General features: G+C 43.0%; 1 protein-coding gene across 1 annotated transcript in view; it reads right to left on the bottom strand.

Annotated features, from left to right (window-relative positions):
* Positions 1–15091, bottom strand: part of Dnah9 (dynein axonemal heavy chain 9) — a 354060-nt gene that overhangs the window by 146743 nt on the left and 192226 nt on the right. The window contains 3 exon segments of the mRNA XM_052756894.1: positions 6430–6553; positions 8426–8588; positions 14533–14729. Of these exon segments, the coding sequence (XP_052612854.1) occupies positions 6430–6553; positions 8426–8588; positions 14533–14729 (484 nt within the window).

Genomic DNA, 15091 nt, shown 5'->3' with positions numbered 1-15091 from the left:
ATCTAAGATTGTTGTTTGGATTTCACATCACAGAAATAAATATATTTTAAATTAGAAGGGGCAGGTTTAGATATGTTTGAGAGCCAAGAAGCAAGTGAGGGAGGAATCAAAAGAAGAGATGGGAGAGAGAAAACGTCTGACTTGGATGGCTCCTGCTCAGATGGAAGGGCTGATCTTGGAGAGGTGGAGTAGAAATGAGGGAGGCCAGGAGGAACTGCAAAGAAACTCAGACACTGTGAGGCCCAAAGGAATTGGGAGGCTCTGGTTCAATAGTGTAGATCAGTCTCGGGGCTCTGAGTTGGAGAGGGGGAAAGAATGAAGGAAACCGTGGATTAGCTAACTAGTTAAAAAGCACTGTCATGATGTGAGGGATGAAGAAATCTCACGGGCGTCAGGAAAGCCCTTATACACTGCTGGAACAAACCATAATGCTAGCACGGTGCATCTGGACCCAGAACCATCCACAAGATCCCATTAGGTCCTTAACTCTTGGGAGCCTTTGCTCCTTCTCCAAACCAGCATGGCAATGCCATTGCTGCAGAAATGCCAGAGATGGGAGAAGTTCTTGGGGGTCTCCCTGCCCATGCTCCTTTCAAGAGAACTTGATGTCCCCAAAGTGTGCAGTTTAGCCAATGGTCTCCAGTACTAGTGTGCCTGGAACTACGATCCTGTTGCTCATAAGAACTAGTGCACATCCTTGAACTACTACTTCACCTGCACTAACCCGGGTAGGAATCTTATGCCAAATAATCTAAGTCATTTGAAAGATCAAAATAGGCCTGGAGAGATGGCTCACCAGTTAACAGCATTGGCTGCTCTTCAGAGAGGTTCTGAGTTTAATACCCAGCACCCACATGGTAGCTTATAACCAACTAACTCCAGATCCAAGTCATCTGGCAACTTCTTCTGGTCTCCATGGGCACCAGGAACACATATGGTGCACAGCTAGCCATACATGTAGGCACAATGCCCATACACATAAAATTAAATATATAAAAAAAAATAAGTAGCATGCCTATAAAATACCTTGTGCTATCATTTGTCAAAATTAAGAACTTGCAAACGGATTAACATATTTCAGCCTCTTTTGCTAAAAACAAAGATCAGAGAAAGCTGCTAGGAAAATAAAAGGTATTTAGTGCGTTGGGAGTGTTGGGGTTCAGGTCAGGGTTTGTGTTGTTTCTGTAGATTACTCATATGGAGTTGGCTTGTGCCACATTCATGGTTTCTACAGTGGTCAGGGTTTCCAGTTCTGTGGCCTCTGTCTGCACTTCCCTGCACTTCCTTGTGTGTGAGTGTGTGATAGCCCTCCCCCAATCCTAGATATTTGTAATTGACTTGTCTGCATCCTTTTCACCTCTGTCATTTGAAAGATGCAGAGTTGATGTACTTTTGATGTTTCTCTAAAATAGTGCATATTGAAGATAAGAATTATGGTCTGCAGGCGAAATTTTGTTTACTGTCTCTTTTTGGTGTGTCCTACAAGCTAAGAATGTGGACATTCTTAGACAATCATGAATGTTTGAAATAAAAGAATATTTACTAGCACACAAAAACTACATGAAGTTCAAATTTCATTGTCCATGAATCATTTTTACTGGGAACAGCCATGCTCTTATGTTTATGTATTGTTTGTGCTTATTTTTGTATTTCAGTGACAGAGTTGAGCAGTTATGACAGAGATTAGGTGATCTGCAAAGCCTGCAGTATTTACTTTCTGACCCTGCATAATGTTTGCTGCTCTGAGCTTGTGGACCATTCTTAGTCCCAAGATGCTGGGGCATTTATAAAGTCACCCAGGCTCATCTGCTGGCTGTGGCTGATCTTCTCAAGATCCTACGCACTTAAAAAATCACTGGATGTGTATCTAGTGACACACATATCTGAACTGTGAGCAAAGTTCCCATTTTCAGATGTGTTCCTTTATTTCTGACAAGAATCCTGTCACTTACTCTGTGATATATTAACACTAGGCTTCGATGAAAGCTGTCAGAGGGAATTTTGTGATGTACATGGAGTCGGAGGCTCTTTAAACATCTTAAAACTTTCCTTCTAGGGACTCATCTCTACCCCCAGGTGTTTACAGGCTACATGCTTTAGTATTTTACAAGCCAGATTAGGATATGTGTAGTTAGTGTGTGTCTTAGGGTTTCTATTGCTGTGAAGAGACACCATGACCACAGCAACTTTTATAAAGGAAAATACTTAATTGTGGCTTGCTTACAGTTCAGAGATTTAGTCCATTATCACCATGGTGGGAAGCAAGGTAGTGTGCAGGTGGACTTGGTGCTGGAGAACGAGGTGAAGGTTCTTACATCTTAATCTCTCAGGCAACAGGAAGTAATACTAAGACACTGGGTATGGTTTGAGCATATATGAGACCTCAAAACCCACCTCCACAGTAATACACTTCCTCCACACCTACTCCAAAATGGCCACATCTCCTAATAATAGTGCCACTCCCTTTGGGAGCCATTTTTTTCCCAAACCACCACAGTATGAGAGACTCTGTTACTTTAGTATGGCTCAGTCAGTCAGAGCTTGGGATGAAAGGGAAGTGCTTGATTCTGTATTACACTTACTTGTCCACTTTGACCCCACTTACATCCTATGGTTAAACAAACAAAAACAAAACAAAACAAAACAAAACAAAAAACCTCCAAAACCTGATTCCTTTGTCCCCAGAAGAAAAAAATCAGGGAGTTGCAGTGGCTATTTCAGTATCCATGTTCCCCTCTATCTATGGCATGGAGAGTTACCAAAAACATACTACTACCCTATCGTAATGCCCAATATCTACAATGACACACCATTCTCATTGTCTTATCCACACAGTATTATTATGTACTTCAGTTTAAAAGACAATTTCCAGATTGTCTTTTAGGACCCAGGAGACATTAAATATAGGAGGAAAAGTGAAATAAAAGTCTGCAAATGGCTATAGTGTTGTCAGCTTGTTTTCCTAAACTGGATAGTAGCTATTTAATCATTATGATTTTGTGTCTCGGGATTTACTTGGCACCATAAAATTAGCAAACAGCTGACAGTATAGTTTTAGTATCCTTAAATTTACAGTCTTCTTTCAATATGGTGGGAACGTTGTGTGCAGTCACTGATGCTTCAAAGTGGAGGAGGCCATTTCTAGTCCTGGCAGTGGAAGAGTTAAAAACGTGCTACCAAGAAGACATGAGAGTGGTCTTCTGAGACGGGTGAAGAGGATAAGGTGCAAAAGGAGCACTGGAGGTCAGGATGTCTGGGAAGAGCATGGTATGTGGCATCAGGGAATTGGGAACTGCTAGCTCATAGTCAGGCAGTGAGCTAGCAATGGGAGAAGGGGCAGGATGCAGAAGGACTATTCCCCTACACTAAAGGGTCTTGGGTTTTATACTGTACTCAGTCAGGAATTCATGAGGGAGTATGGTTTAGACAGATCCTGCCTCAACTGTTTTACCAGGGGACTGCCAGGAACGAAGGACATGAGTTAAAAAGTGCCATAATTTGTCATAGTAAAAATTGACAAATTGGGACAGTCTTAGAAATAGGTAGAGAGAAAACAGCATCAGTTGGCTATCTCATATACATATAGACTATAAAGGGAAGGCTGACACAGGGAGGGAATCACGGATACAGGGTCTAGAACAGAAGAGGAAAACAAGAGGGTCATCATTAAGCTCTTCTTTTTTCTAATTTGTTGTTTTGTTTCTGGCATTGTCATCACGGCTTGATTTTGACAATGATGTCATAATACCAAGAACTGAAAGTGTGGGAGGAAACACCACAGCCTATGGCATGAGGCTCTTTGGGTCAGACGTTTTAGGGGAGGGTGGAACTGATAGCACATACTTATCACACGTTTACAGCTATCCTGACTTACAGATCACTACTACAATGTCCTGAATTATTGGCAGGAACAAGCACCTAAGGCATCAGGTATGGGAAAGGCTTTCACAACCCAGCCTTTCACTGTGGCAGATTTCTCCCTTATTTCTAGAGCCCAGTTTTTCTGACCTTTGATTACAAGGTACAGTTTCCCCCTTCCATTGTGAATTCCAATAACATAGTGATAGCACAACTCTGCAGAACTGAATGATTCCTGAGAGATGTCTTAGGAACCCCTATGGCCTTGACTGGACCAGCATCCAGTTGCTTTCCAGTCAAAGATTATCTATTGGAAAGTGAAAAGTAAAAGACAGGCTTTGGTCCTCTCTGTTGACGTTGATACCTTAAAAGGGAGGTGTAGACTGAAGTTTTCCTGTGTCCTGCAGCCGCTCAGTCTCAAATAAACACACAAAGGTTTATATTAATTACAAGCTATTTGGTCTATGGCTTAGGCTTACTATTAACTAGCTCTTTCATCTTTAATTAACCTATTTCTATTAATCTATGTATCACTATGTGTCTCGTGGTTTTACCTGTATTTCATTACATCTTGTTCCCCCAGCAACTCTAAGTGGCTGTCTCAATTCTGCCTTTCTTCTCCCTGTCTCTTTCTTGAATTTCCTGTCTGGCTATAACCTTTCTTACCATAGGCCAGCTCCTTTACTAACCAATAGTAGCAACACATATTCACATACATACACAGCATACAGAAAGACCATCCCACAGCAGGGAGGGTATTTAAAAAAAACACAAATAACAAACAAACAAAATCCAACAATCCCCACTTTAACACGTATGGGCAAAGTACAATCTTTGGAAAACTACCCTGAAGGGGAAACCATGTACCTGATGGCTCCCAAGCAGGCTGTCTGCATTTCTATTGGGCAAGGCTTCAGAAATTCATCTGCATTTCAACAAAGTTGTCTTTTAAATGAAAGAAATTAAAAGATACTTCATTGAGGAATGAAATTCCAGTTGGCTGAAGCTGAACAATGTCTGTGTCTCAGATGTTATTTTAGGAGAAGGTGACTGGGCTGGACTGTCGCCAAATGAAATACAGGATGAAGATGGCATCATGCCCAACATCTCCAAAGCTATAAGTTTTGGAAACTCAGTTTTACTCTCTTAGTTGTTTTAGAAATTAGGTTTTAAGATAGCTTTGGGGTGAGAGGAGAATTGGATCCCTCTCTCTTTTAATACAATCACAAAAAGTGTGGCGAGATTATAGGTTAAATACTACGATAAGATGTTAAAGACAGTATTTAAGAAGGGAACAGTTGTGATTGGAGGAGAAAAAGTGTACAAGTTGGCAGGAAAACTCTTAGATATAAAGCTAGTTTAAGCAGAATCAACTGGGAAAGAAATAAGTGTTGGCTCAGTGTTATGCTAGAAGCCAGCACAGTGAGGAATCCAGGACAGAGCTACTCACTAGAAACAAGCCATGACAGAACCTGCTAGTGCATGGTCTGGGTCAGGAGCCAGTGGCTCTCCGTGGAACGACTGTCATATACCAAGGGAGGCAACACTATATGCATATGCCATGAAGCAGACAGTGACTCTGAAGCAGTGACATCATCCTGAAATGTAACACTTATGGTACAGGGGAAATGGTAGAGAAATATTCTGTGATCATAGTCCTTAGACTAAGAGGTATGAAATGGAGCAGGGGTGGGTCCTGGAGGAATGGGCTTTTGAGTACAGAGAACTGTGGTGGGAACATCTGTATACTGAATGTTCTCGTGACCCAGGTGAAAAGGTGGTTTACATGTATATTTGAATGCACATTCTCTTTTATTGATATTAATATGCATTTATGCAAATATATAACCTATTGTCATATGCAAAATTTATCAACTACATTGGCTCATTGGTGTGCTTTATCTTTTCATGTGACTATGTACATGTCTTCAAACACACGTAATTGGTTTTTAGAATGCCTTATGTAAATCATGAATTCCTACGTAAGTAAGGATAAAAAGTTGCAAGAACTAAGCTTCCTACTTCCTCAGTTGTGGGGCACTTGGCAATTCATGTGGACTTCACTGGAGACTGAGGACAGTTATACGGAGAATTTCTTTGTTGCTGCCTCCACTTTTCTTCATCAAAGTTCTGAATCCTTGCTGAACTGACTGTTGACTTGATCTCACCCTGTGGTGCTGGTACATCTTCTCTCCCTCTGTCTTCTCCCAGCATCTAACCACTCTGAAGACCCACATATGTTCCACCTTCTCTTTCTCATGGATGTTCTGAGGAAACAGCATTTACTCTCTGAATTAGAAAATTTTCAGATGCTTAACTGCTCCTCCTCCCTTGATCAGATCTTATCCAACAAAGAGTCTCAAAACGAGTGCTGATCCACAGTGAAAATAGATTCTGACAGCCAGTGGGGCTGTAAGCTGCAACAGCCCTGGGGAGGGCTTTGGCAAATCAGCCCTTCACTGTGTGAGTTTTCTGTTGCCTACAACTTGACTTTCCTGACCTCGGACCACCTCTCTATCTTTAAACAACTCAGACTTTTTTAGAGGTTTTCAAATGTAAAGACTTTCTTACCCGATGCCAGGAGATCATTGATAAGCACCAGGAACCTCTCGTCAGCCACGTGGGCATCAGTCATGAGAAACACCGTGCTGAGATTTTTCACCCCAGCTTTCAGACACAAGCTGGCCAGGTCCACCTGCAAGATTGTCAATATTAGGGATTCCTCAGAAGAGATTGGCAACTTACTCTTCAGGAATGGAAGCATTTGCTTATCTACATCAGTTGGACATCAAGCAAGATGGCAATGGGAGGTAGGGAGGAATGCTACTTTTCAGAAAGGGGTAGGGAACTATGCCACACTTCTAGGCAGCTCCTGCAGAACGATAACTGAGGTGGTCCTTTCCAAAGGACAGGTATGGTCCTTGCTCAAATGTCATCAAGTAAGTGAATAACTTGCTCCAGAAGGCAAACTATCAGAAAAGTCATGCACTAGGGCCTACCTGTACAGGAATACATGTGTCTCATACCAGCAATGCCTTGTGCTCTTATGATGAGCTCAAGAGAAAGACTTTGATTGAAAAAAAAATGTGCTGGAGAACACAGACATAGGTGCAAACACAAAACCACCCATGGGAAACCCAGTCAAAGCTGAAGATGGATGAAATCTGGGGCTAAGCTGCCAAGCCCTGAATTTATCCAGTATAACCCATCTTGGCTCCTTGTAGTATAACTCTTACAAGGTTTATATTGCATCCCACTATGCTTCCTTCTCCCTAGTGCCCTTCAGAGCTGATTTCCTAATGACGTCACACATTCTTTTATTGTAGAACTTCTGTAGTATTCAAATAACACTTCAAAGGCAACTGGCCTCTTTTTGGATTAATGGTTCTTATCCTGTACTTAGGATTTAAGACAGTGTTTCTCAATTCTCCTTAGAATCACCCAGAGCAGTGGTTCTCAACTTGTGGGTCATGACCCCTTTGGGGGTCAAATGACCCTTTCACAGGGGCCACTTAAGACCACTAGAAAACACAGATATGTACATTACAATTCATAACAGTAGCAAAATTATAGTTATCAAGCAGCAATGAAAATAATTTTATGGTTGGGGGGGTCACCACAACATAAGGAACTGTCTTAAAGGGTCACAGCATTAGAAGGGTTGAGAACCACTGACCTATAGTATCCTTTGAGCAGTCCCGATGCCCAGGTGGTTCCCCACACAAGCTAAATCTGAATGGCTTGGGGAGGGAGGCAGACATCAGCATTATTGGAAAATCCCCAGAGATTCAGGTACATGGCCAAGATTTAGCATAACACCATTCTGTAAATGCTCATATCCCAGCCCACTATCTTGTCTTTGGAAACACTGAAGAAAGACCACATCCAAACCTGGATGCAGCCAATGTTGACAAACTGGGCTGTGGCTTCAGAGCAAAAGTGAATATCTAGTGCTCTCATCACTGCCGGAGAGAATATGAGGGCAGGTGGGTAGGCCTGGCTTAGTGCTGGCAGGAGTTCTAGGAATACAAAGGACACTTCTTGATGGAAATTATACTGTAACTTTCTACAGTGACATGGTTGTGGCTGTGGATATAAGAGGCTGCTGGAGAAATGACCTTTGAAAGTCGTATATATTGCCCTTCTTCGCTGTCCAAAGCATAGGCTGTGGCTTCTATCTGAAACCAGAAAATGTCCCAGGAGGTCCCAGAAAGCAGTGGTTATTCCCTTTCTTTTAAAATATGAATTTCTTATAAAACTTGGTCAGACTGTCTACTAGAGCAGCTAGCAAGCTGTGTGCTAAATCTGATACAGACAGGGCAAGAGCCCAGGCACACTGATGTAAAAGGGTGGATGAGGTCCCATTGAGGCTGACCCTGGAAAGGACACTGTGGAAAGAGTGCTGACCCTGGAAAGAGCCCCTCCTATTACCAGCCTGGGAACTAAGGAGAAAATGGACAATTAATAGGAGGTTCTGGGTAGGGGATGTAGAGAACCAAAGAAAGATGACAAGGATTGTAGGTGGCCAGAGAGAGGCAGGGTCTCCTCCCACAGTCGCTGAACTTACCTTGAAGTCAGGGATTTGGTAACCTTTGCGCAGGGTGATCTGGAACACATCCATGGAGCTGATGAAAGCTGCCAGCCTCGTCAGACTCTGCTTACCACTCCCTCCTACGCCAACTAGCAGGGCATTTCCTCGAGGGGACTCCAGGATTCGGTTGATGTGACAGCTGAGGAGGAGAAAGCAGAAGCCTATCACAGAGGCCACTGTCCACAGTGAGAAGCATGAAGGGCATGATGGTTGGAGAGGAAGCTGGGGCCTCTCTTGGAGGTATAACTGAACTCTGGGGAACTTCCATAGCTTGTCCTCAAACTTGGTGTCACCTTCCTGCCCAAGTGCACTGCAATTGTCATTGTTTTATCTAAAGCCAGAGGCCCCAGTGAACCAGGGAGAATCAGGGAAAAGTCCAGGGCAGCCTGGCAGTCCTGACAGGGTGAGCGGTGAGGCTGGAGAGGGACTCTGGGTGATTTTCTTCTTCTCCCTCACTGAATCTATCTTTATCCCAATCCCCTCTTTCTTACCTATTTGTGACTTTGGATAAAAGAGGGACCATGAAAATGTAGAAAACATGCTATTAGGAAAACTATCAGAGAAGGCTAGAGCTGCCAAGGCAAGGCAAGAAGTGTCTGTCTTAGGAAGAAAGGGAACAAAGTTAAAGCAACGGGAAGAAAGCAGGGAGTCCAGACTTGAGTCCCTGCCCTCTCACCCTTCCGGGATGCTGATGTTCAAGCAATGGATATTTGCAGATGCTGAATGTCAGCCTTCAAGGCACTTACTTCCTTGGGTTCTGGATTCTTCTCCTCTAATATCTTAGCACTTCCAGCACTTATTTCTCTACCCCAGCAATGGGAGAGTATTTCAGTTTCCTCTGGGCTTAGATCATTACCTCTAAAGGAAGCCACTCCCAACCCAAGAGACTTCCCTCAAATGACACACTGGCAGCCTCCTTCAGGCTGCCATGCCAACCTTCCATTAATTTCCACCAGCAGTGGATCTTATATAAGGCACCTAACAGCTTCTCATTATATGAAATATAGAAAACATAGGGAAAAACCCACAATTCTATTTTCTAGCAATAAATCCTACTGACATTAATTTTATGGCCTTCTAGACTAGTGTGTCTGGATGTCTGTGAATATATATTTGGTTATTACATCTGAAATGTCAATGCATTTCTATCCCATAGCTTTTAAAATTTGAGGGCAGCTTATATACGAGCATAAGGTTTTGTTTATTTGTTTTCAGTCCTGGTAATCAAATCCATGTCCCCACAATGATAAGCAGCACTCTACCACCAAGCCAACCCTTAGACATTGAATATAATGTCTTGAAACCAATTTTTCATTTAGCTGTAGATTGTGATGACTTCTCTGAGCCTTTAAGCAGTCTCCTAAGCCATGCATTTGATGGTAGAATACTACCATATAGAATATCAATATTGTATTGATAATAAAAATACAATAACTTGCTTGCCTGAAATACCCTACTATTTGATACTTAGGCGGCTTCCAGTGTCTCCACTTCCAAATAATATGTCATAACATTTTGTTTATATCTCCAATCATTTCCTTAGGGGTGAGTTTCCTAGATGTAAAATTGCTGAGCCAAACAGCAAAGCAATATTTTAATGGCTCAGGAAATTTAATGAAAAAAAAAAAAGCGCTTCAGAATGGTGGTGGTGCCCATCTGTGCTCTTCTCAAGTAAAACAACTGACCCAATGGTTCCATCATGCTGGAGGGCAAGAACACACTGAGCTGCATTCACTGAGTTACAGTGTAAGTCAGTGAATTCCAGTGTTGGTGGTCTTCAGACAAAAAGTATGAGAATTAAAATTTGGGTGTTGTACTTCTGGCTAAGAAGCAGAGGATCCATTCGAGTTTGGATTATACACACTACATTCCTGCATCCCTGACCTATGTTAATGATACTACTCCATATCCAAAACAAACAATGGTGAACAATTAAGTTCTGGCTAACCTCAGTGTGTGTGGGTGATACTTGGGAGTGGTTTTGGAAGATGAGGTTTGACAGGTTAACAAAATATGCATGCATGTGAAGTTGTATGTATGACTCAGTCATGATCAGCATAAGAAACCGTGGGTTCTCACTGCCTCATCTCTCCTGTGGAGCATATTTGCTGTTGGAAAAGAAAGCTTTGCATAAGTGTTTGTGTGTCAACAACCCCTTCAGCAGCATGCAGTGGGCATGGGCCCCATTTATGCATGTATATATTTATTATATATACACACACATATATCTGACAATTTAAAAAGCTAAATATTATAGTTTTGATTTTAATTTGATTTTCTAGGGAGTTGAATACTTTTTATGTATCTGAATCACGATGTTTTTCATTTGTGCATTTTCAGTTCATGTTTTTTCATCCAAGGCTCACTTCTAAATTTGTAAGGCCCTTTCATGTGCATTCTGAGTCCCCTTCAATTTTCACTTTTAGCCCTTTTGTTTTCCTTTGGTGCCTTAGAAGAGATAGAGAAATATTTAGGACTTAAAACCATATGGCACCGAATTCTGTGTGGTTAAGACTTGTCTGCCTAAATATTCAGGAGTTATTTATTGGCCTACATTTCCTTCTTTTATTACTTTCCTTTTTCACTCCACTTATTTAATTGTGGATCTTATGCTCTGTCATTACCAGCTAGATTTACCCTTCTCTTGCCTTCTTATTAAACTATCATTTCCACATGCCTAAAGAGTGTGCATGTTCATTTTGTATCCATTACAGAGCGAGCACATTGAAGCTATCCAATACAGTTTTATTAAGTTGAAACAAAACCCAGTGTTTGCACTCAGTAGCACATTTAAGGCACTGTCTGTAATTTTTCATTATGCTCCGTGCAAGGGATTGTTTTTTTTGCATCTGCACTGGTGCCTGATGAAAGGAGACACTGGTGTCCAGCATTTGGGCCCTGTATTCTCATTCAAGAATGGTGGAGACTGGAATGGATTGCTGGAGGAGAGGGGCAGTCTTAGAGGAAGAATTGGGGCACAACTGGTCATTGGACTACTTGGTACCCAATTCTACTCTTGTAGGCCTGAATTCAGCATAGCATGGGCTCTGTGATTCAATATCTAGATGGGAAATGCATCGCTAGTGATGAGGTTTCTGAGTTAGAATGGGTAAGTCTGCAGCCGTCAGCATTAGACTCCAGCTGGGGCTTCATTAGCAACCTCTGACAAGGGCAAGGGACTCTGAATTTAAATCACAAACTTTAAAAAGAAGATCAATATTCTAGAGGACTCCTGGGCTAGAAAACCGAGGCTGTCTATGTTAAGCCCATTACTGAATTTCTGAGAGATTAAAAACAAAAGCTGAAGATGCCCCACAGCACAGCTGGAGGAAGCTGGTTCTTTGAAGACACACACACACACACACACACACACACACACACACACACACACACACACACATCTGAAGGTCTGTGTGATTAATAACTACTGTGATTCGAAGAGGAGAAAAAGAACATGCTGAAAATACACATGAGGAAGAAAAACAAAAAGGCAAAGAGAAAAGTTGGATGACGATTGTACCAAAGCCAAGTAAAGATCTAGCGTAAAGCCTTCAGCAAGGGCAGAGCAGACTCTGCCGGCATGGTGAAGGGAGTCATCAGAGGGGCTTCCAGAAAGAGAAGAAGGCACACAGCGAGGCTGCTTCCCTGAAGCTGTACAGAGGTAGCTGTGTCGATGTTATCTAGTCCCCAAGCACAGGTGAGATGGTGGATGGATGGGTGGATGTTAAACCAAGTGGAAAATCACAAGGAATGCAGCCTCTGACCAAGGACCATGAGGTGTGGACCTGGCCCTAGCATTGGACCTTAGTGAGAGGTAGGTAAGAATGCTCACAGTGACTTGCTCATGTGGCAAGAAGAGCTGGTTGAAGCTGAGAGGAGAAAGCGTGACAGGTATGGACTGCCTCTGTGATGGGTTCTGTTGTGAGCAGGAGCAGAGAAATGGGGGTAGTAGAGGAAAAGGAAGACTGGACCAAGAAACAGCTTATTCTATTTTTGACAACTGAAAATGTTCACGTGCTGATACATATGACCCAGAAATTAGTGATGGGGTAAAGTGTGAGGAGGGAGGAATGGGGGAATAATTACAGGAAGAAGGATGGTTACCAAGGAAGTAAAAAGGAATGGGACCCCACGACAGGGGGAGTGACTGGCCTTCAGAGGGAACAAGGAGATTCTTGAGCTGAAATAGGAAGACTGATAGGACTTTATGCATGGGATGCATGAGGCAGGTGGGTTCAGGTAGGCTCCATGTGCACAGGAGGTGAGTGTGAGCATTCTCTTTAGTCACTTTTATTATCTCAGGAAAATAAGATTTGCGTTCTCTAGCTGTAACTGAAGACAGGGCAGGACTGTCAGAATTTCAGGCCACGTTTAGGGTCTACATGATTTGTCTGGCCATAGATAGGAAGCAACACTAGCCATCATGTTAGGGGGACTTTAACAATTGGGAGAGGGATGAAGAGGAGGCAGTGTGGCTTAACTAGAATTGTATTTGGTACCACAGACACACTGGCAGTAAGTTAGAGAAGCCTGGGTTAGGATAACTATCTGTGAACCAAGAAGACATGGCAGGGAAAGGGATATGGGAGTATAATGTAGCATCTGGCCCATAAATGGAAGTCTTGATGGAGTAAAGAACAGCTAGAGGTTGGGAGGCTACTGGAAGGGGAAAATGGACCTGTGAGTCACAGAGATATTTGTAATTCAGACTCCGAAAGTGAGATCATCACTGATAGTAGACATGGTGGGCAAGAGTATGTGTTTGAGGGTCTGGGCATGTAGACAAGGTCACAGGAGCCAAAGAGGCCAGTGAACACACAGATCAGGGCTAGATGTCAGGAAGAAGACCGCCCAGGTGCTGAATGAGGGGAAGTAACTGAGCATCAGTAGACATTGTCAAGGAGAGAGCAGGACCGTGAAAATAGAGAGCCTGTGCTTCAGAATGACTGGATCTTCTGAAGGTTAGTGGGGAGGGGACTGGAGAGATGGCTCCGTGGTGCTCTTGCAGATTACCTGGATTTGGTTTATAGCACCCACATGGTGGCTCACAACCACTTGTAACCCCAGTTCTAAGGGAGCTGATGTCCTCTACTAGCCTTTACAGGTACCAGGCACATGCACAGTATACATACATACATACATACATACATACATACATACATACAGGCAACACACTTATATACATAAAACAAAAACAAATACATCTTTTAAAAGGGAGAAATGGCTTAAATATACCATTGTGGTGAGGGTGAGGATAAGGAGCCTGTCCCTCTCTGAGCTCTGGGGTTCATGGGATGGGTGGGGAAGGAAAACAGCTTCCTTCAACTCAGGTGATAGCCATGCTTCAGTCAGAATTTAGCAGTGAAGACCCAGAACCTTGGGCAGGACAGAAGGACACTGGAAGGCACCAAGAGTGTCAACTCAGACTGGACAATATAAAGGGCTAGATAGGAGGCACACTGTGTGAGTGTAAGTTATCTGGGCGTGCTGGTGATTATTGTTAATAATTGACTACCTAGTACAAGCACACATAGTAATATTTAAGTTTTGAAATATATGTGTACTTGGAAAAGATGTGTGTGTGTGTGTGTGTGCGTGTGCGTGTGTGTGCGCGCGCGCGTGTGTGTGTGTGTGTGCGTGTGTGTGTGTGTGTGTGTGTGTGTGTGTGTGTGTGTGTGTGTGTAGATGGGGGTCCTGGTGCCTCTTTTATGATCTCAAATCTCTGTGTTGCTGTGATTATAAACAGGTGCAGTAAATGAGAATGTGGAAGTAAATCCAATTCTGCCTGATCTGAGCCCTGTGTTCTACTGGCCCCTTTGGCCACTGGTAAAACTGCAGCTGTAGCACTACCAGCAGCCATCTTGACCCTCACTGATGGATAACAATGGCTGACTTCTAGCTTAATGGAACTGTTCTGGGTTGATGTGGGGAATCTGGTCAAAATGCATAGCATGAAATTCTTAAAGAACTAATTTTAAAACTCTAGGAAAAAAGAAAGTGACTTGGAATAACTGAGTGAGACCTCCCCGACACTAGGAAAGAAAAGCCACGAAGAGGACCTAAGGAAAAGACTGCACACTCACACATGGTGCACAGCGTCCTCAAAGAGAACCAGGTCCATCACAGCATTGACTTCATTGTGACTCTCCAGGGCTTCCACCAGAGTCTGGCTCAGAAGTTCCCATGATTGCACGGGCATGTATTTGGGCTCACCAATGCCATTTGCAAAGTGACAATACATGTTCAGGCTTTGGGTCTTCTGCAGCATCTCTTCAATATCCTGGTGAGAAGACACAGGGGTGAGGCTCTTCTATGCTCTCGTCTGGTACCACATATGGTGGAGATCCTAACCTGACTGCTTCCTCTACATGCTCCATGAAAAGCCAGCATCGGAGCTACTTCCTCTTTGAGACTTCCCTAGGAGGTGGACTTTTACCCTGGGTTTACCAAATTCAGGAACTCAGAAACCTTGTTTGTTAATCCTTACAGATTAATGGTGGGAAGTGGAGAATGGGAGGAATCCACCTTTAAAGCACTGTAAGAATATTTTTGTTTTCAAAAGAGTGGATGAGGACACAGGTGGATTTCTCTAAGCAGGACCTTCTTTGGCAATGTTGGATACAAGGGATCACAGCCCAGTGG

This window comes from Peromyscus californicus, unplaced genomic scaffold (genome assembly GCF_007827085.1).
Source record: "Peromyscus californicus insignis strain IS unplaced genomic scaffold, ASM782708v3 Scaffold_3__1_contigs__length_106647218, whole genome shotgun sequence".
NCBI lineage: Eukaryota > Metazoa > Chordata > Mammalia > Rodentia > Cricetidae > Peromyscus > Peromyscus californicus.
Note: the sequence above shows the minus strand (reverse complement) of the source record. Positions and strands in the feature narration are given on the sequence as shown.